General features: G+C 43.5%; 1 protein-coding gene across 2 annotated transcripts in view; it reads left to right on the top strand.

Moving 5' to 3' along the window:
• The window catches only part of MAN2A1 (mannosidase alpha class 2A member 1), a 314,922-nt gene that overhangs the window by 218,045 nt on the left and 73,482 nt on the right, over positions 1-23,395 (top strand). For both annotated transcript variants that reach the window (XM_073624602.1, XM_073624603.1), the window contains exons 14-15: positions 16,524-16,754; positions 23,103-23,225. In XM_073624602.1, coding sequence (XP_073480703.1) covers positions 16,524-16,754; positions 23,103-23,225 — 354 coding nt within the window. The remainder of the gene's footprint in view (positions 1-16,523; positions 16,755-23,102; positions 23,226-23,395) is intronic.

Here is a 23,395-nt window from a genome sequence, read left to right on the forward strand (position 1 = left end):
CTCGATGGCCGATATGTGATGCCGATTTTTTTGGGCCGATATATTAGGCCGATTTTTTTTTTTTTTTTTTTTCTTTTTTTTTTTTTTTTTCCTTCTCATAAAATTTAACAGTTAGACCCCTTTCACACTGGGGCGTTTTTCAGGCGCTTTTGGGCTAAAAATAGCGCCTGTAAAACGGCTCCCCTGCAGTCTCAGTGTGATATCCCGAGTGCTTTCACACTGAGGCGATGCGCTGGCAGGATGTTAAAAAAAAGTCCTGCAAGCAGCATCTTTGGAGCGGTGTATACCACCACTCCTGCCCATTGAAATGAATGCGCACCGCTGCCAAAGCGCCTGCAAAGCGTTTCGGCAGCGGCGCTTCAGGGGCGCATTTAACCCCTTCCTCGGCTGCTAGGTGGGTTATAAGCTCCCCGCTAGCAGCCGAATAGCGCCGCTAAAACTAGCAGCGTTTTACCGTCAACGCATGCCCGCTCCAGTGTGAGAGCAACCTAAAGTGATAAAGAAAATTTTTTACATTTAAACATTTATTAAACAAAACAAACCTCCAATCACTTCACTTGTATGTAGAATTTAGATTAAAAAAAAATATATAAAAAAAAACTATATCTTAAAAATAAATACACAAAAACAGGTAATCAAAACTTTTGGATGAAAAAAAATGGGCTAACTTTACTGCTTAGTTTTTTTTTAAATTTATTAGTGTATTTTTTTTTTTTTTTTAAATTGCGTTTGAAAGACCGCTGCGCAAATACCGTGTGACATAAAATATTGCAACAACCGCTATTTTATTCCCTAGGGTCTCTGCTAAAAAAAAATATATAATGTTTGGGGGTTCTAAGTGATTTTCTAGCAGAAAATACAGGATTTTTACTTGTAAGCAACAAGTGTCAGAAAAGATTTAGTCTTTAAATGGTTAAACTTAGAGCTTCTACTCACTGAGTTTAGTTCATTCATAAGTGTAAACATTGTATCCTTCAGGTTCTTTTTATCAGATTTGGCAGGCTGCCCAGAGAGGGGAGAGAAGTGCTTCACAGAAGAATACAGGCAACTTGTATTGACTTCAGAAGTCATTTGCAAGTCACGCTGAGTTATATCGGCCTATTTTATCAGCACAATCGGCCGATGCCGATTAAGAAAAAACCACCAAATATCGGCCGATATATCGGTCGACCTCTATTACATACCCTGGCAGAATTTATGATTTCTTGGCCATTTTTCAGAGAATATGAATAACACAAAAACATTTCTTTCACTCATGGTTGGTGTTTGGCTGAAGCCATTTATTGTCAATCAACTATGTTTACTCTTTTTAAATCATAATGGCAACAGAAACTACCCAAATGACCCTGATCAAAAGTTTACACACCCCAGTTCTTAATACTGTGTATTGCCCCCTTTAACATCAATGACAGCTTGAAGTCTTTTGTGGCATTTGTGGCCACAATTCTTTTGTGGCATTTTATGAGCACAATTCTAGATATACATTACTGACTTATCTTATTGCTACCTTATATAGATATACATTACTGCCTTATTAAGATGAGATGCTCCCTCAGATCATGCATATGAGAAGATTATGGCACATGCATAGTTTCCTAGTTAGAAAAAGGAAAAAGTTAATCTAGTTCAATCAGTAGAAAAAACAAACAAATAGAAAACCTCCATATACACAATCCTAAACCTCCCGCCTCACTGGCTGCATGAAGGTAAAAAAAACCTTCAGGCTTTACAGCTACTTTAAGTCTATGATCTATCAGAACACCCAGATTCTTCTTCATCATTAACTCCCCATGTTGTAATTGATGGCAGCAACACCTCTCAAATAAGTTGAGACGGCAGCAAAAAGCTGGCAAAGTATAACCCCCAATTGCAAAAAAGTTGGGACAGGGCCATGTTTACCACAATGTAGCATCCCTCTTCTCTGTAAACACACTGTAAAGGTCTGTTTGTTTTTTTCTTAAAGTGGTACATTTTCTCAGCTTAACCACTTCAATACCAGGCACTTACACCCCCTTCCTGCCCAGGCCAGTTTTCAGCTTTCAGCGCAGTCAAACTTTGAATGACAATTGCACGGTCGTGCTACAAACACATTTTTTATCATTTTGTTCCCACAAATAGAGCTTTCTTTTGGTGGTATTTGATCACTGCTGGGGTTTTTATTTTTTGCACAACAAATAAAAAAAGACCGAAAATTTTGGAAAAACTATATTTTTTTTTTTGTTTGTTATAAAATTTTGTAAATAAGTTAGTCTTCTCCTGCACTGGATGGGCACTGATGAGGCTGCACTGATGGGGCTGCACTTGGACAGGCAGTAGTAGTGGGCACTGGCATATTTTGGGCACTGATATCCCTGGTGGCCATGGGGGGCATACCTGGTCATCCATGTGTGGTCGACATCCCTGGTGGTCCAGTGTGGGCATCTGTGTGGGGGCTGCGCTGACAAACAATGAACGCAGACCCCCCCCCCCCCGTTAAGAGAGATGGCGATCGGCTCGCCTCTACTCACGTCTGATGGAAATCATTGCATTCTCTTTTCATGTATATTGTACATAGCATCCCAACTTTTTTGGAATTGGGGTTGTATATTGTTTGTAAATATGTTAGACAGTAAGTCCCTACACAGAACTTTGGAGCACACCATTAGTATGAATCATTAATTTCTACTCTGAAAATGTTTTAGCCTGTTATTTTCTATCCATTTACAAATAAAATTTTCCAAGCTTATAGACTTTGCATTATTAGCCATGTGTGGGGAACTGTGTCAAATGCTTATGCAAAAGCATAAGCATTTGGTGTGCAAACCCAGTGGAACTAGCACAACAACATATCCAAAGCTGGGGTTCCTAGCTCCAAGAGGCCCCGAAATACGGAGCCCCAAATTCGGTTCAGAAAATGTCATTCTCTGCTGCCGAACCGAATTTGAGGCCCTGTATCTCATGGACACTTGGTGCTAGGAACCTCAGCTTTGGATATGTTGTAGTGCTAGTTCCATTGGGTTTGCACACCAAATTTGGTTCCTAGCACCAAGTGCCCCCCGAGATACTGGGCCCCAAAGTCAGTCAACTGTGTCCATCTGCAGCAATGTCATTTCGGGACCCTTTGGGTCCCGAGACCCCAAATTTTGGCTGCAGCTAGGGGGCATCTAGGAACCCTTAACTACCGAGTTTGACGTTCGGGGGACCTATGGCTGCAAATGGGCACAGTGAGGCATGCAAATGGGCATTGTTGACCCTCTTTTCCATTTCCACAGTAGCTGCGCATTTCTCACTCTAGGCTTCTACTGGAGTCAGTAATTTTTCCCAGTTTTTTGTGGTAAAATTAGGTGCCTCCGCTTATATTCTGGTCGGCTTTTACTCCAGTATGTACGGTATATATATACAGTGAGGACGGAAAATATTCAGACCCCCTTAAATTGTTTACTCTTTGTTGTATTGCAGCCATTTGCTAAAATCATTTAAGTTCATTTTTTTCCTCATTAGTGTACACACAGCACCCCATATTGCCAGAAAAACACAGAATTGTTGACATTTTTGCAGATTTATTAAAAAAGAAAAACTGAAATATCACATGGTCCTAAGTATTCAGACCCTTTGCTCAGTATTTAGTAGAAGCACCCTTTTGATCTAATACAGCCATGAGTCTTTTTGGGAAAGATGCAACAAGTTTTTCACACCTGGATTTGGGGATCCTCTGCCATTCCTCCTTGCAGATCCTCTCCAGTGCTGTCAGGTTGGATGGTAAACGTTGGTGGACAGCCATTTTTAGGTCTCCCCAGAGATGCTCAATTGGGTTTAAGTCAGGGCTCTGGCTGGGCCATTCAAGAACAGTCACGGTGTTGTTGTGAAGCCACTTCTTCGTTATTTTAGCTGTGTGCTTAGGGTCATTGTCTTATAGGAAGGTAAACCTTCGGCCCAGTCTAAGGTCCTGAGCACTCTAGAGAAGGTTTTTGTCCAGGATATCCCTGTACTTGGCCGCATTCATCTTTCCCTCGATTGCAACCAGTCATCCTGTCCCTGCAGCTGAAAAACACCCCCACAGCATGATGCTGCCACCGCCATGCTTCACTGTTGGGACTGTATTGGACAGGTGATGAGCAGTGCCTGGTTTTCTCCACACATACCGCTTAGAATTAAGGCCAAAAAGTTCAATCTTTGTCTCATCAGACCAGAGAATCTTATTTCTCACCATCTTGGAGTCCTTTAGGTGTTTTTTAACAAACGCCATGCGGGCTTTCATGTGTCTTGCACTGAGGAGAGGCTTCCGTCCGGCCACTCTGCCATAGAGCCCCGACTGGTGGAGGGCTGCAGTGATGGTTGACTTTCTACAACTTTCTCCCATCTCCCGACTGCATCTCTGGAGCTCAGCCACAGTGATCTTTGGGTTCTTCTTTACCTCTCTTACCAAGGCTCTTCTCCCCCGATACCTCAGTTTGGCTGGACAGCCAGCTCTAGGAAGGGTTCTGGTCGTCCCAAACATCTTCCATTTAAGGATTATGAAGGCCACTGTGCTCTTAGGAACCTTAAGTGCAGCAGAAATTTTTTTGTAACCTTGGCCAGATCTGTACCTTGCCACAATTCTGTCTCTGAGCTCTTCAGGCAGTTCCTTTGACCTCATGACTCTCATTTGCTCTGACATGCACTGTGAGCTGTAAGGTCTTATATAGATAGGTGTGTGGCTTTCTTAATCAAGTCCAATCATTATAATCAAACACAGCTGGACTCTAATGAAGGTGTAGAACCATCTCAAGGATGATCAGAAGAAATGGACAGCACCTGAGTTAAATATGAGTGTCACAGCAAAGGGTCTGAATACTTAGGACCATGTGATATTTCAGTTTTTCTTTTTTAATAAATCTGCAAAAATGTCAACAATTCTGTGTTTTTCTGTCAATATGGGGCACTCTGTGTACATAAACTACTTTCCGACCGCCTCACGCAGATATACTGCGGCAGAATGGCACGGGCAGGCAAAGTAACGTATGGGTACGTTACTTGCCTCCCGCGGGCAGGGGGGTCCCCCCCGGTGCCCGAGGCGGTTGGTTTCTGTCCCGGAGCGATCAGAGGTGAGGGGGAGGCCATCCATTCGTGGCCACCCCCTCACGATCGCTCCCAGCCAATGACTTTCTTCCTCTGCTGCTGTAATGTAAACAGCAGCAGAGGAAGTGATGTAATCTCTCCTCGAGCCGGTCTTTTCGTTCCAGTGCCGAGGAGAGAAGATATCAAGTAAGTGCACTAAACACTACACTAACAGTAGAATACTCTAGGCACACATTTCACCCACCATCACCCTCCAATCACCCTCCTGTACCCCCTGTCGCAGTGACACCAATAGCAGTTTTTTTTTTGTTTGTTTTTTTTGCATTGGTGACAGTTATAAGTGGTAGGGCAGTTAGTGGTAGCCCCCTTTAAGTCTAGGATACCCCCCTAACCACCCCTAATAAAGGTTAACCCCTTGATCACCCCCTGTCGCCAGTGTCACTAAGCGATCATTTTTCTGATCGCTGTATTAGTGACACAGGTGACGCTAGTTAGGGAGGTAAGTATATAGGTTCACCGTCAGTGTTTTATAGCGACAGGGACCCCCATATACTACCTAATAAAGGTTTTAACCCCCTGATTGCCCCCTAGTTAACCCTTTCACCAGTGATCACCGTATAACTGTTACGGGTGATGCTGGTTAGTTTTATTATAGTTTTGGGGCACCCGCCGTTTATTACCTTATAAAGGTTTAACCCCCTGATCGCCCGGCGGTGATATAAGTTACGTCTTAGGGTCAGATAAGGTCTGCGTCGCCCCAGGCAGCGTCAGGTTAGTGCTAACACCCACGCACGCAGCATACACCTCCCTTAGTGGTATAGTATCTGAACTGATCAATATCTGATCCGATCAGATCTATACTAGCATCCCCAGCAGTTTAGGGTTCCCAAAAACACAGTGTTAGCGGGATCAGCCCAGATACCTGCTAGCACCTGCGTTTTGCCCCTCGGCCCAGCCCACCCAAGTGCAGTATCGATCGATCACTGTCACTTACAAAACAATAAACACACATAACTGCAGTGTTCGCAGAGTCAGGCTTAATCCCTGTGATCGCTAACAGTTTTTGTTGGTAGCGTTTTGATACAGTCGCTAACAGTTAGGAGCTTTTTTGCCTGTGAGTCTCACTAGTGTACCCCTAAATTTAGAGCCCAAAATGGCAAATCGAAGGTACACTAGTGAAGAGGACTACACGTTTCTAAGCATGACAGATAGTGAAGAGGAAGTCACTCATCTGTCAGATTCAGGCTCAGAATACGATCCTGTAGAGGACAGCGGCTCCATGACAAATAGCTCTGACGACGGAGTTGTGGTCCCTGCCAAGGTCAGGAGTACCAGACCCCGAACTACTTCTTCTGTCCTTGATGTGCAAGAACCGCAGTTCCCTCGTATGGAGCAGAGCAGTACTAGTGCCGCTATTCCTTCTGGTGAACTGGCAAGCACCAGCGGCCTAGTACACCCTGGTCGTACATCCAGCACTGCAGTAACACTTGGTGACGTGGCGAGTCCCATAAATGCAGTTCAAGCTGGCGAGGTGGCAAGCACAAGTAGTGTCCCGCTGCCACCAAGAAGACTAACACAGGCCCGTCGTGCCCATAGTGCCCTTCCTGCTGCATTCGCCAATCCAAATTGGGAACCCACCACTTCCGCAGCATCCGTACTTCCCCCATTCACTGGCCAACCCGGCATTCAGGTTGAAACAGTTGATTTTACGTCACTGGATTTTTATTCACTGTTTTTTTACCGAAGATCTCTATAGATCTATTGTGGACCAAAGCAATTTGTACGCTGGTCAACACATCGCCACTATTCCCCAGTGCTCCCTTGCCAGAGATTGAACACCAATTACGGTCTCCGAATTTAAGATCTTGCTGGGCCTTTCCCTCAACATGGGCATAACTAAAAAGAGTGAGTTGCGGTCATATTGTTCCACGGACCCAATTCACCATATGCCCTTGTTCTCTGCCTCCATGACCAGGGCACGATACGAGCAGATTTTGCGGTTCATGCACTTCAACAACAATGAACTCTGTCGTCCTCGTGGAGACTCTGAATAGGATCGGCTCTACAAAATTCGGCCCCTCGACCACTTAAGCCAACGTTTTGCAGACTTGTTTACTCCCCATCAAGTTGTCTGCATTGATGAGTCACTGATTACGTTTTCTGGCTGCTTGTCATTCAAACAGTACCTTCCCAGCAAGCGTGCCAGATACGGGATCAAGATGTATAAGCTCTGTGACTACCACAGGCTATACATGTAGTTTTATGGTTTACGAGGGCAAAGATAGTCACGTAGAGCCGACAAACTGCCCTGACTACATAGGAAGCGCTGGCAAGTGTGGGACTTGGTGTCACCCTTATTCGGAAAGGGGTACCACTTGTACATGGACAATTATTACACGAGCGTGCCACTTTTTAGTCACCTTTTTGATCAACAGATTGGAGCATGTAGCACCGTGCGACCTAATCGCCGGGGCTTTCCCCAGCGGCTTGTAGATTCCCGTCCTAGGCTGGGGGAGAGAGCCTGCTTGCGGTGTAATAATTTGCTCGCTATGGAGGGACAATAAGAATGTTTTTGTTCTTACCTCCCTTCATGCAGACACGACGGTCCAAATTACTACGGCGACTGGTGTTGTGGAGAAACCCCTCTGTGTCCACGAATATAACCAAAATATGGGAGGGGTGGACCTCAATGACCAGTTGTTGGCGCCGTACCTAATTGCCCGTAAGGCCAGACGCTGGTATAAAAAAGTGTCTGTATACTTATTTCAGTTTGCTTTGCTGAACGCTCATGTGCTATACAGAGCTTCAGGACGGACTGGATCCTTCCTTAAATTCCAGAAAGAGATCGTCAGAGCCCTTCTGTTTCCAGACGGTGCTCCACCTGACCTTCCCCAACCAAATGCAGTAAGCCGGCTGCATGAGAGGCATTTTCCGTATGTCCTCCAGAGTACCCCTACCCAACAAGCCCCCCAAAGAAGATGTCGTGTCTGCAGCAAGCATGGATATATATGTGTGACACCCGGTATTATTGTCCCTCCTGTCCTGACAGTCCTGGTCTTTGCATTGGTGAATGTTTTGAACGCTACCATTCACTAGTTGAGTATTAGCGTAGGGTACAGCACTGCACAGACTAGGCACACTGACACAGGGTCTCCCAAGATGCCATCGCATTTTGAGAGACGCGAACTTGGTACCAGTTACAAAAGTTATTAGTTACAAAAAAAGTGTAAAAAAAATAAAAACACAAAAAAAAATAAAATAAAAAAAACAAAAATAGTTGTCGTTTTATTGTTCTCTCTCTATTCTCTCTCTATTGTTCTGCTCTTTTTTACTGTATTCTATTCCACAATGTTTTATTGTTATGTTTTACCATGTTTGCTTTTCAAATATGCAATTTTTTTATACTTTACTGTTTACTGTGTTTTATTAACCATTTTTTTGTTTTCAGGTACGCCATTCAGCTGCAGAGCGGATTTATTTATCTTGACAGCAACAGCGTTTGCTCCCATGATACATAAAGCCGTGACTCCAGCGCTGTCGGAGGTGATTTCACCACCACAGTTACATACTAAAGCATATATGCCGAAGCGTGGGGGCAGCAGTGGGTGGAGGAGCGTTTTGCTCTTACCTTTTGCGGGAGGATGCCCCCATTCTTCGGGATATATATATACATAGTTAGTCAGGTTGAAAAAAGACACAAGTCCATCCAGTCCAACCATAAAAAAACAAAAAAAAACAAAAAAACAATATACCCAATACTATACCCACAGTTGATCCAGAGAAAGGCAAAAAACCCCAGCAGAGCATGCTCCAATTTGCTACAGCAGGGGAAAAAATTCCTTCCTGATCCCAGAGAGGCAATCGGATTATCCCTGGATCAACTTTACCTATAAATGTCAGTACCCAGTTATATTATGTACATTTAGGAAAGTATCCAGGCCTTTCTTAAAGCAATCTACTGAGCTGGCCAGAACCACCTCTGGAGGGAGTCTATTCCACATTTTCACAGCTCTTACTGTGAAGAAACCTTTCCGTATTTGGAGATGAAATCTCTTTTCCTCCAGTCGTAAAGAGTGCCCCCTTGTCCTCTGTGTTGACCGTAAAGTGAATAACTCAACACCAAGTTCACTATATGGACCCCTTATATATTTAAACATGTTGATCATATCCCCCCTTATTCTCCTCTTCTCAAGAGTGAACAAATTCAGTTCCTCTAATCTTTCCTCATAGCTGAGCTCCCCCATGCCTCTTATCAGTTTGGATGCCCTTCTCTGCACTTTCTCCAGTTCCCCGATATCCTTTTTGAGAACTGGTGCCCAAAACTGAACGGCATATTCCAGATGAGGTCTTACTAATGATTTGAACAGGGGCAAAATGATATCTCTCTCTCTGGAGTCCATACCTCTCTTAATACAAGAAAGAACTTTGCTCGCTTTGGAAACCGCAGCTTGGCATTGCATGCTATTATTGAGCTTATGATCTACCAAAACCCCCAGATCCTTCTTCACTACGGATTCCCCCAGTTGTACTCCCCCTAGAATGTATGATGCATGCATATTCTTAGCCCCCAAGTGCATAACTTTACATTTCTCAACATTAAACCTCATCTGCCACATAGTCGCCCAATTAGACAGTGCATTGAGGTCGGCTTGTAAATTGGAGACATTCTGTAAGGACGTTATTCCACTGCATAGCTTGGTGTCATCTGCAAAGACAGAAATGTTACTTTTGATCCCAGACCCAATATCATTTATAAAGATATTAAAGAGTAAGGGTCCCAGCACTGAACCTTGGGGTACACCACTGATAACCTTAGACCATTCAGAGTAAGAATCATTAACCACTACTCTCTGAATTCTGTCTTTTAGCCAGTTTTCTATCCATTTACAAACTGATATTTCCAACCCTGTAGACTTTAGCTTACACATGAGCCGTGTGTGCGGAACTGTATCGAACGCTTTTGCAAAATCCAAGTAAACCACGTCCACAGCCACCCCTCTGTCCAAGGTTTTACTTACCTCTTCATAAAAAGAAATCAGGTTTGTCTGACAACTTCTGTCTTTCATGAATCCATGCTGTCTGTTGCTTAAAATGTTTTTTTCCAGCAAGAACTCGTCTATGTGGTCTTTTATTAAACGCTCCAGTATCTTCCCGACTATAGAAGTTAAACTAACAGGTCTATAGTTACTTGGTAAAGACTTTGATCCCTTTTTAAATATATATACCACGTTCGCCCTGCGCCAATCCAGTGATACCATTCCTGTCATTAATGAGTCCCTAAAAATTAGATACAATGGCTTTGAAATTACAGAGCTCAATTCTATATATTTTAGGCACAGGTTGCGTTTAAATGTTTTTTGTTTTGTTTTTTGTATTTGCTTTGCAGGTATGGTAAGTCTTACTGTTAAATGTTAAATGTTACTTAAATTAAAGAATAACTTAAATTAAATGTTACTTTGTTTTATTGTTAACCATCATTTGCTTAGCAGGTACGCCATTCAGTTGCAGCGCGGATTTATTTATCTTGACCGCAACAGCGTTTGCTCCCACAATACATAAAGCCGTGGCTCCAGCACTGTCGGAGGTGATTTTCACCGCCACAGTTACATGCTTCAGCATATATTCCGAAGCGCGGGGGCAGCAGTGGGCGGAGGAGCGATTTGCTCCTAACTTTTGCGGGAGGATGCCCCCATGCTTCGTCATATATATACACTGCATGTATGCCCATCATTAGAAGTGGGTGGATAAAGGGAGGTATTCTAATGGTGGGCATACCCACCGATCTCTCTCTTTCGTTCAGCCCACAGGCTGCATGAAAAAAAAAGTTTACAATATATGCACAACAAGGACCAGCAACGTACTGGTATGTTGCTGGACTTTGAGTGGTTATACCAGAATGATGCCTGCAGGTTTAGGTATCATCTTGGTATCATTCTTCTGAGCCAGCAGTCGGCTTTCATGTAAAAGCAATCCTAGCGGCTAATTAGCCTCTAGACTGCTTTTACAAGCAGTGGGAGAGAATGCCCCCCCCCCCCCCCCACCGTCTTCCATGTTTTTCTCTGGCTCTCCTGTCCCAACAGGGAACATGAGAATGCAGCCGGTGATTCAGCCAGCTGACCATAGAGCTGATCAGAGACCAGAGTGGCTCCAAACATCTCTATGGCCTAAGAAACCAGAAGCTACGAGCCTTTCATGACTTAGATTTCGCCGGATGTAAACAATGCCATTGGGAAAGCATTTTATCACACCGATCTTGGTGTGGTCAGATGCTTTGAGGGTAGAGGAGACATCTAGGGTCTAATAGACCCCAATTTTTTCAAAATAGAGTACCTGTCACTACCTATTGCTATCATAGGGGATATTTACATTCCCTGAGATAACAATAAAAATGATTAAAAAAGAAAAAAAAAATGAAAGGAACAGTTTAAAAATGATAAAAAGCAAAAAAAAATAAAGAAAAAAAAAAAGCACCCCTGTACCCCCCTGCTCTTTCGCAAAGGCGAGTGCAAGCGTCGGTCTGGCATCAAATGTAAACAGCAATTGCACCATCCATGTGAGGTATCCCCGCAAAGTTCAGATCGAGGGCAGTCATTTTAGCAGTAGACCTCCTCTGTAAATCTAAAGTGGTAACCTGTAAAGGCTTTTAAAGGCTTTTAAAAATGTATTTAGTTTGTCGCCACTGCACGTTTGTGCGCAATTTTAAAGCATGTCATGTTTGGTATCCATGTACTCGGCCTAAGATCATCTTTTTTATTTCATCAAACATTTGGGCAATATAGTGTGTTTTAGTGCATTAAAATTTAAAAAAGTGTGTTTTTTTTTTTTTTCCCCAAAAAATGCATTTGAAAAATCGTTGCGCAAATACTGTGTGAAAAAAAAAAATGAAACACCCACAATTTTAATCTGTAGGGCATTTGTTTGAAAAAAAAAAATATATAATGTTTGGGGGTTCAAAGTAGTTTTCTTGCAAAAAAAAATAATTTTTTCATGTAAACAAAGTGTCAGAAAGGGCTATGTTTTCAAGAGTGGGTGGGTTAGAAGAGTGGGTGATGTGTGACATAAGTTTCTTAATGTGCATAAAATGCCAGGACAGTTCAACCCCCCCCCCCCCCCCCCAAATGACCCCACTTTGGAAAGTAGACACCCCAAGCTATAAGCTATTTGCTGAGAGGCATGTTGAGTCCATGGAATATTTTATATTGTGACACAAGTTGCGGGAAAAAGACACCTTTTTTTTTTTGCACAAAGTTGTCACTAAATGATATATTGCTCAAACATGCCATGGGAATATGTGAAATTACACCCCAAAATACATTCTGTTGCTTCTCCTGAGTACGGGGATACCACATGTGTGAGACTTTTTGGGAGCCTAGCCGCGCACGGGACCCCGAAAACCAAGCACCGCCTTCAGGCTTTCTAAGGGCGTAAATTTTTGATTTCACTCTTCACCGCCTATCACAATTTCGGAGGCCATGGAATGCCCAGGTGGCACAACCCCCCCCCCCTCCCCCCCAAATGACCCTATTTTGGAAAGTAAATACACCAAGCTATTTGCTGAGAGGTATAGTGAGTATTTTGCAGACCTCACTTTTTGTCACAAAGTTTTGAAAAAAGAAAAAAATATATACCTTTTTTTTTTTTTCCCTAGCAAAGTTATTTCTTTTATATTAAACTCTCCTGTACGCTACCTGACTATAGAAGTAAAAGGCTAACTCCATCTTCTGCACCATGTTACACCCATATTTAGGGTGGTACTTGGTGTAGACGCCTCTCTTGCACCCTCCAATCACATGTAACCATTCTGCCACTACAGCAGACAAACTTGTAGTTCTCAATGGAATACAAGAACAGTGATCACGTCACTTGTAGCTCATTGACACTACCTCCTGCTCGCTCAGTTATTGAAAGCCCATTCCATAGAGCTGGAGGAAAAGTCTGTAGGAACATCATTGCAGGAGACTGGCAGTGCACCCGCAATCCACTGATTGCATGTGCAATGCTTTGAAAACATCAGAAATGAACATTGTTTTTTTGGCCAAAATATGTGCATTGATTTTTTTTTTTATTTAAACTTGGCCTTTAAACTGTGCTTGTTCAAGTCTGATCCTTTTAAATATAGGCACCTCAGGCTTTCTACCAAGAAATTAAAAACAATGACTTTGTTGTCTTTTGTCCCCTTTTTTCTCTTTGTTCTTGTTTTCTTGTCTTTGTTCCCATCCATTTTTCCCATCCCTTTACCCTTACTGTTGCTCTCTCCTCTTCTGTGTGTACACATTCAGCTCGAAAGCCCCACCCTTGTAGTTTAGTTGCTGCTATTATTATTATTATTATTATAAAGGATCTATATAGTGCCAACAGTTTGAGCAGCGCTTTACAACATGAGGGCAGACAGTAAAGTTACAATAGAATTCAATACAGGCGGAATCAGAGGGCCCTACTCATTAGTGCTTACATTCTAGAAGGGACGATCAGGTAAAACAAAAGGTAATAACTGTGGGGGATGAACTGATGTAGACAATGAAAATGCAGTTGTTAGGTGTGGGTAGGATAGGCTTCTCTGAAGAGGAGGTTTTCAGGATCGTCTAAAAGCTAATCGAGTATGAGATAATCCAACAGGTTGGGGTAAGGAGTTCCATAGGATTGGAGAGACTCTGGAAAAGTTCTGGAGGCTAGCAAAGAAGGAGGTGACGAGGGAGCTAGAGCGCAGGAGGTCTTGAGAGAAACGAAGAGAATAGGGTTGGTATTGAGACTAGGCTAGTGATGTAACTGAGGGATAAATTGTGGATGGCTTTGTAAGTTGTTAGTATTTTGAATTTAATTGGGTGAGCGGGACCCAGTGGAGGGATTGACAGAGAGGAGTAGCAGACACCGAGCGATTGGTAAGGTGGATGAGTCTGGCAGCAGCATTTATGATGGATTGAAGGGAGATAGCCTATGTAGAGGTAAGCCAATGAGTCGGTAGTTGCAGTAGTCGAGGCGAGAGATGACCAGGGAGTGAATTAAAGCGGAGTTCCACACAAAAATGGAATTTCCGCTTTTCGGCACCCTCCCCCCCTCCGGTGTCACATTTGGCACCTTTCAGGGGGGAGGGGGGTGCAGATACCTGTCTAAGACAGGTATTTGCACCCACTTCCGGCATAGACTCCCATGGGAGTCTACGCCTCTTCCCGTCCCCACCGCGCTGTCTCCTGGGAACACACAGCTCCCAGGAGAGAGTGGGGACCACTTGGGACGCGCAGCGCGACTCGCGCATGCGCAGTAGGGAACCGGGAAGTGAAGCCGCAACGCTTCACTTCCTGATTCCCTCACCTAGGATGGCGGCGGCAGCTGCCGAGAACCGAGCGGGTTCTCGGCGTCCCCTGCCGACATCGCTGGACCCTGGGACAGGTAAGTGGCCATGTATTAAAAGTCAGCAGCTGCAGTATTTGTAGCTGCTGGCTTTTAATATTTTTTTTTTTTTGGCGGTGTGGGTGAACCCCCGCTTTAAGAGCTTTCTTGTGTCATTGGATAGAAAGGGGCATATTTTGGAGATGTTGCGGAGGTTGAGGCAGCAAGATTTGGACAGTGATTGGAGGTGGAGCTTAAAGGAGAGTTCAGAGTCCAGTACTACACCTAGGACCTTGGCATGTGGGAATGGGATGATATTTGTGTCATCAATTTTGACAGAGAGATCAGGGGTAGGGGCACGTGATGGAGGAAAAATTATAAGTTTGTTTTTGGATAGTTTAAGTTTGAGGAAGTGATGTGATGTGATATCCAGACTGATATGTCTGTTAGTAAATTAGTGATATGTGAGGAGACTGAGTGAGTGAGCTGAGGGGTAGAGAAACAGATTTTCGTGTCGTCGGCGTAGAGATGGTGTTAGAAGCCATGGGAGGCTATTGGCTGACCCAGGGAGGAGGTGTAGATTGAAAATAGGAGGGGCCCAAGAACAGAACTTTGGGGGACCCCAACAGAGAAAGGGAGGGGAGAGGAGGAAGTATGTAAGTAATGCTAAAGGTGCGGTTGGATAAGTAGGAGGAAAACCAGCAAAGCCTACAGTCACGGAGACCAACGGCGTCGTTTTTGGAGGAGGAGGGGGTGGTCAACCATATCAAAGGCAGAAGAAAGGTCTGACAGTAGGAGTACAGAATAGTGTCCATTGGTTTTGGCTGTTAGTAGATTGTTCGTTTTAGGAGAGCCGTTTCAGTGGAGCGTTGAGGACGAAATCGGCAAGGTGGTTGCTCAGTCGGTAGTAGATCAGACGTTCAAGTAGTTTGGATAAAAAGGGGAGCAAGGAGATGGGGCATATGTTAAGATTGGTCCAGTGAAGGTTTTTTAAGTATAGGGCTGACTAGTTCGTGTTTTAGAGAGTTGAGGAAGATGCCAGAAGAGAGGGAGAAATTGAAGATGTGGGCTAGAGAGTGTAGAATAGAGTGAGAGGGTAAACGTAGCATTTGTGAGGCAACAGGGTCCAGAGGGCAGGTGGTTAGTTGGACGTTGGCAAGTAGTTTAGCAACCTAGTCTATACTGGTGGGGTTGAATGAGGGAAGTAATGATTGTACCTGTGGGCATGAAGCGTAAAGCATGGAAGGTATCTGAACAGCAGAGATCTCACGAGAACTATTCATATGTATCTGATTCTGTCCTATTAAGTTATTTTGGCTGCCGGGGGATTCCTTCTGACCCCTGCTTTTCTCATTCTTTATCCCACAGGGTTTCTTTATTACGTTGGGGCTTTTTACACAGGCTTGGAAAGTTGGGGATAATTCTTATTGCATCCTCCCAGTTAGAATATTTAGCATGTCATGGAACTTGCCACATTGTGTATGCTTTGAATCTCTTGAGTTATCTATGAAGCTAATGCGGATATTCTATTTGTTTCTAGCATACGTATGTCGTATCTATCTTTACCCATACCTTAATTTGTATAATGCAACTGTTGGTCAAATAAAGGAATTGCAAAAAAAACAAAACAATGGCTTTGAAATAATAAAGCCCAAATCTGAGGAATTGTGGGTGTATGTCATCTGGTCTGGTCCGGTCCAGGTGCTTTGACTTATTTTATTTTGTCTAAATGTTTCTGGACCTTATCAATTTAAGCCATTGGGGTTCTTCTGGGGCTGTGTCAATACTGTCCCTATTATGCAGTTAAACTTCCCCCTTTTTCTTTGTACTATGTACTAAAAGCAATGTAAAACAGCAATCATGTGTAAATTGGGATTATACTTAAAGGTAAACTGTACAATACTTTTTTTGAAATCTAAATTAGCTGATCTGGCTTCAAATCAGGTTTTTTTATGTTTCCAGTTGCAAGCAACAGAAGTCAGCTTCCTGCAGCAGATATTAGAAATTCCTTGCCAAACTGAACTTCTCATCTGACAGATTTTCACGATTAATTTGTGCACTGCTTACTGTAGCTCAAACTGTAACTCTTAATTGAATAGCCATTTTGTTTTAAAGAAATCGTCCCCTTTCATTATTTTGCTTTTATTTTGTTCCCAAAGGTCTCATTTTTGGCACAATTACCTCCTCTTGGTTTGGCTGTTTATCAACTGGTGGAAGCTGAGAGTCTAGAAACTGTAAAGGCAGATTATACAATTTTTACTAGAGGGAGAAGTAAAATCACATCCAATGGAGTCTTCTATGTCAATGAGTTGGATGACATTGTCCGGGACTTAACTTTAGAGAATTCCTACCTACAGCTTGGGTTTTCACAGACATCTGGACTTCTGGAGGTAATGTCCTTACAGTGAAAAGAATGGTAACTTGTTATATAAATCAGGGCTTGCTATATGTAAAAATGAAAATCATCTATTTCTCTGTCTATCGCGTACATCATTACAGGACACACAAATGTTTGTAGACATGGTTATGTGGGTTATGTTGCCAACTTCAGGTACATAGACACTGGCATAACCCATCCCAACTAAGCTAAGCCTCAGTTTTGATCTAGTGTCTGAAGGTGATGGATATGCCTCCTTGTCTTTTTAAAAGTGTTGTGTTTTTTCTGTTTTTATTCTTTGGAAGTGCAACTCTTCAAATGTTCTTTATACCCCTACTCGGGCAAAGGTGGATCCTTATTGGCTGGTCACTATGGCCAGCACATGAAAATGGGCTCTACCCAGAACCCATATGCAAGAGTGGGGATTGTCTGTGATTACTGCCGGTTGGCACTGGATCCTGCGGGCAGTGTACAGCAAACCCAGTGACCCCATTTGCAGGGTGCCATATGGGTCCATGACTATGAATCCCCCCTGCAGAGAAGTCCTTGTAGACCCTGCATGGTGCATCTGCCATGATGGGTTGTGTTTGGGGCTGATGGCCCTCCAACGTGAACTGGCGAGTGCCTCTGTGTGTAGTGGAACCGTGGCATTTCCCCTTCAGTGTTTCCTAAATTTGAAGTTTCATTGGGACAGTTTATGGCAGTTTTTTCCTGATAACTCCATATAACAGTGGCAAGTGAAAGTGATGGTGTGGTATGGAGTGCACATGATGACGTTAATGCGCAGGCACCAGCTTGCTTCAGCTTCCAGAATGACATGCTTTTGATGAGCTCCTGGGCGGCATACTGACCCCATGCTAAATCCAGCCTGCATCCAACCCTTTTCAGCCACATTATACTTGCCTGTCAGGGCATAGCAAGTATTGGGACACTTTTTTGCTGGCATAGACTGAGACTCCTCCCAGCGGCCGATTCCCTCTGTGGTTCATAGGCCTGTTTAACAGTGAGTAAGCCATGGCCTTGCATAGGCAGAAGTGTGGGAGAAGGACAATAGGGGGGCTCCCAGATCCCTTTATCAGATGGGGAGGTGGCTCCCACAAGGGTCAGATTAGGTTTGGGTCCCTGCCCTTTTCTGGTATATCCAGGTTTTCAGGGCTCAGTCCGCCACTTCCTTTGTTTAAAGGGAGGGACGTGCTTGTATGGACTGTGTGTATGTCCAGGATGCACATGTGGGTGTTCTTTGTCCTTACTGAAAATACAAAGGTTCAGATTAGAAATCGATTACTTCACATCGTCAAGGATACTTCCTGGTGTCAGTGGATATCAAGAATGCCTACCCGCATTTCCCAATTTTTGTTTTTTAGTGGTTTCTGCAAATTGCAGTAGAGGATTGCCATTATCTATTTATGGCATTGCCATCTATTTTCAGCCCCTAGAGTGTTTACTAGGTTTTGGCTCCATTTCTGGGGTTGTTGCGGGTAACCCCATTATTGGGCATATGAAAGACTAGATTCTAAGGCAGTCAATCAACTCAGAAACTGACATACAATATCCAGTAGATGGTACTAGTCTTGGAGAGGTTCAGCTGGGTACTGAAACTTCAGAAGTTGGCCTTGGTTCCAACTCAACCCCCGGAGTGCTTGGGCTTAGTCCTTGATACAGCTCATGTATCAAATGCTTGTCTCGTTACGTCCGGGTTTAATATTTGAGGTTGTGAACCTGCATGCAGATGTTGGGAAGGATGGAAGCCACTTTTTATGCGGTCCCCTTTACCCAGTTTCACTACAGAGCTCTGCAGTTCAATATACTGTCTGCTTGGGACAAATTTCAGGAGTTCTTGGATCTGCCAATGCATATGTCTCCCAAAACAGGTAGGCTCATACAGATGCTGGATACAGGAATTTTTTTTTTTTTTTAATATGAATTTGGAAGGTCTTGATGGATGTCAGGCTGAGGATGTGTTCATTGTCGAAATTCAGTCAGACAATGCCATGGCTGTGGCATACATCATCGATCAAGGAGGACCAAGAAGTGCTCTCCACTATGCATGTTCCTGGAGCGAAAAGTCAGGTGGATTTTCTCCACTATACAATGGATAAAATATCAGCGCATGTATGCAAAAAAACAAAAAGCAGCTGAACACCAGGGTCAAACAATCAAATCCCTCAAGTCAAATAAATAAAGTAGGTGCAGCGCTAAACAAAATATAAAGAAATGAGAAAAAAAAAATGTCCAGGGATAAAAAGAAAGTAACAATATAGCCAAAGTCCTTCAAAATATATACAGCATAAATTAAGTCCAGATTTCCTATGGAATTCCACCGAGCAAACGTGATTTCACAGCAATATTAAGTAACTGATAGAAGAGCCCTTCACCATATACTGAATGGCCTCTCACCTGATGACCAGGACCCTTGAATAAAGGGTCACAAAAGCATTCCCATAGGGATCAAAGAGAGTGAAGATTCAATCCAGTGACAGGAGACTCCTCCAGGTAACCACGTAACAGGGAGTCAGCATACATTATATAAATAGAAAGGGACAAACATAGTGCTCTCCGTATGCCAAACTTTATTAGAAAGTAAAGAAAAACACTTACATATCAGGCACTTCACAAGTGCCAGGATGGTAACAGTGCGTAAAAACACAGCGGAGTGTGTACAAGCAATCGAGCATGCGCAGTGGCCGCGGATGACGTCACGACGTCACGTTCTGGACGCGTTGCGTCCCAGTAGGTGGGGACTTCCTCAGCGGGGACTTCCTGCTGAGGAAGTCCCCGGCCACTGGGACGCAATGCATCCAGAACGTGACGTCATCCGTGGCCACTGCGCATGCTCGATTGCTTGTACACACTCCGCTGTGTTTTTATGCACTGTTACCGTCCTGGCACTTGTGAAGTGCCTGATATGTAAGTGTTTTTCTTTACTTTCTAATAAAGTTTGGCATACGGAGAGCACTATGTTTGTCCCTTTCTATTTATATGATGTATGCTGACCCCCTGTTACGTGGTTACCTGGAGGAGTCTCCTGTCACTGGATTGAATCTTCACTCTCTTTGATCCCTATGGGAATGCTTTTGTGACCCTTTATTCAAGGGTCCTGGTCATCAGGTGAGAGGCCATTCAGTATATGGTGAAGGGCTCTTCTATCAGTCACTTAATATTGCTGTGAAATCACGTTTGCTCGGTGGAATTCCATAGGAAATCTGGACTTCATTTATGCTGTATATATTTTGAAGGACTTTGGCTATATTGTTACCTTCTTTTTATCCCTGGATTTTCTCCACTGTCAGCAGCCGAATCCAGTAGTAAGGGCTGTTCCCCCAGAGATGTTTGAAGAGCTTTGTGTGTGTTGAGGGGCACGAGATGTGGATCTCTTGGGTTCCAGTTTCAACAACAAACTGCACAGGTTTGTGTCCAGAGCCAGGAGTCCTCTGGCTTTTGCTAAAGATGCCCTGGTGACTCTTTGATCTATGCCTTCAATGCCTATGATCTTTGTCTGAGCTATTCCTTCTCTCCACTTCAACTTTTACCTCTGCTGTTGTGCAGGATAAAGGTGGAGAACCTATGGTGTTTCTGATTGCACCAGCGTGGCTACTAACCTGGTTAAATGACATTGCAAGTCTCTTGGCAAACAAAGCTGTAGGCCCTTCCATATCACTCAGATACAGGGAGGGGAAAAAAGTATTTGATCCCCTGCTGATTTTGTATGTTTGCCCATTGACAAAAAATTTATCAGTCTATAATTTTAATGGTAGGTTTATTTTAACAGTGAGACAGAATAACAAAAAATATCCAGAAAAACGCTTTTAAAGAGTTATAAACTGATTTGCATTTTAATAAGTGAAATAAGTACTTGCCCCCCTATCTTCTGTAGAGGTAACGAGCTAAGATTAGGAGCACTCTAATCTCCCCTTGTTACCTGTATAAAAGACACCTGTCCACAGGAGCAATCAATCAGATTCCAATCTCTCCACCATGGCCAAGAACAAAGAGCTGTCAAAGGGAGAATCATGTCAATGATCTCAAGGCAGCTGGGACCATAGTCACCAAGGAAACAATTGGTAATGCACTACGCCGTGAAGGACTGAAATCCTGCAGCGCCCCCAAGGCACCCCTGCTCAAGAAAGCACATGTACAGGCTCTTCTGAAGTTTGCTAATTAACATCTGAATGATTCAAAGGAGAACTGGGTGAAAGTGTTGTGGTCAGATGAGACCAAAATTGAGCTCTTTGGCATCAACTCAACTCGCCATGTTTGGAAGAGGAGGAATGCTGCCTATGACTCCAAGAACACCATCCCCACCATCAAACATGGAGGTGGAAACATTATTCTTTGAGGGTGTTTTTCTGCTTAGGGGACAGGACAACTAAACTGCATCAAACTACGTCAAAGGGACAATAGACGGGGCCATGTATGGTCAAATCTTGGGTGAGAACCTCCTTCCCTCAGCCAGGGAATTGATGTGCATGGATATTACAGCATAACAATGGCCCAAAACACACAGCTAAGTTACCAAACGTCAGCCTCGAAACCTTAGTGACTTGGAGAGAATCTACAAAGGGGAGTGGGACAAAATCCCTCCGGAGATGTGTGTAAACCTGGAGGCCAATTACAAGAAACGTCTGACCTCTGTGATTGCCAACAAGGGTTTTGCCACCGGGTATACCAAGTCGTGTTTTGCGAAGGGGTCAAATACTTGCTTATTTTACTCATGCAAATTAATTTATAACTCTTTTCAAGTGCGTTTTTCTGGATTTTTTTTTTGTTATTCTGTCTCACTGTTAAAATAAACCTACCATTAAAATTTGACTAATCATTTCTTTTGTCAGTGGGCACACGTACAAAATCAGCAGGGGTCAAATACTTTTTTCCCTCACTGTATACTATGGCAGGGTTCGATCAGCCATCCTTCTTTGTTTGCTAGCTTTAAGAGCATGGTTGTTGAACCCTGGGTCCTAAGGGATAGGGGCTGTTTCTAAGATTCCTACCCCCCTCAGGGCTAGAACGTCTACCTTCAGGAAAGTATACTCTTGGAAGGCTTATTTTACATGATGTGGAACTTGTAAGTTTCATCCCCGACTGTATGTTGTGGGGTGCAACAACTCTTGTGTGGAGATCTCTCTAACTTTGTGTTTTCTAGAGACAGATCTCTGCTTTGGCTGTGCTTTTTCAGAGAATAATCATATCTCATTCCTAATTAAAGCCTTTGTGCAGGGTGTCCCACACATTATTCCACCTCTGGGGGGCCTCTTTTTCTCCACGACACCTTGATTTGGTCTTGTCTGTTTTAGTCTTCATCTGTTGAACCTCCTCAGAGAAATTTCTTTGTCACTCCTTGTGAGCAAGGTTATCTTTTTGGTGGCCATTACCTCATCTTGCAGGGTCTCACAGTTGACATTTCCTGGTTCTTCACCAGGATAAGGTTAATTTGAAGCATTGGTCCTCTTTCTTGCCTAAGGGGGTTTCTTTGTTCCTCCTGAATTTCATCTTTTTATCCTCGGCCTTCAGAAACTGTGCTTCCTTCTATGGATTTTCAAACTGAGTTTACCTGAAGTGTTCGGTTCAGCAGGGACAGGCTGAGATTCGAGCCATCTATAGGCAGGCTAATCTGTACCCATCAATCGACTTTGGTACAACCAACATGTCGTCATTTTTACATGCGATTATTGCCTGCAGCTGCTAGCAATAATCGTGGTCTCCCGATGGGAACAGATCCCGCACCCACCCGCCGAGAGAACACAATAGCTCCACAGGAGGAATTCCCTCATCAACATTGACTGTTGATGGGGGTGAATTGAGCACTTGTGTGTTGCATTTTCCTGCACTGAAAATAAATTGTGCAGGAGCCAGGTTACTCAACTGCATCATACAACGGTTTTTTCACTACTTCCCCTCCTCCCTCCCTCCTCCCTCCCCCCTCCTCCTCCCTCCTTCCTCCCCCCTCCTCCCTCCTCCCTCCTCCCCCCTCCCCCCTCCCCCCTCCCCCCTCCTCCCTCCCCCCTCCTCCCTCCCCCCTCCTCCTCCTTCTTCTTCTTCTTTCTTTTTTCTTCCTTCTCCTTTTTGTTAGAAAAGTAATATTTTAAGCACCTTCAACACTGTATAGTGCCATTGCTATATTATGTTTATCTATTTTTTAGTTTTCCCTTGTTTTGTCTCCAACAACCCTTGCTAATGGAGTGTAGGCCAGGTATATGTTGCCCTGCACTTAAAGCTAAGTTTCATATGACAAATAATCAAAGCAACCTTATTTGTATTCACATATTGTATGTATGCAAAATCTAACATGTGCAATGTGTTAAAGAAAAAAACGTGCCAAATTTTCCTTTTGTCATTTATTGATCTGAAACCTTTTCTTGTATAGAAAATGCAGATAAAAGAGAGCGGAAAAACTCATGATGTGAAAGTGGCATTTAATTGGTATGGTACAACAAGTAACCGAGATAAAAGTGGGGCCTATTTATTCCTGCCTGATGGTGACGCCAAGGTATCTCAACAATTTGTAATAGTGCAAAGGCCAATTTTAAATTCCTGTGTTGTGTTTTTTTTTTTTTTTTTTTTTTTTTTTTTTAAAGAGAGAGAGATGTGTGGGAATAAAAAATGAAACCTTCATACTCCCCTAGATGGCTACAGCATTGATTCGATGCTGCTGTCACC

Source organism: Aquarana catesbeiana, linkage group LG01 (genome assembly GCF_042186555.1).
Source record: "Aquarana catesbeiana isolate 2022-GZ linkage group LG01, ASM4218655v1, whole genome shotgun sequence".
Classification (NCBI taxonomy): domain Eukaryota; kingdom Metazoa; phylum Chordata; class Amphibia; order Anura; family Ranidae; genus Aquarana; species Aquarana catesbeiana.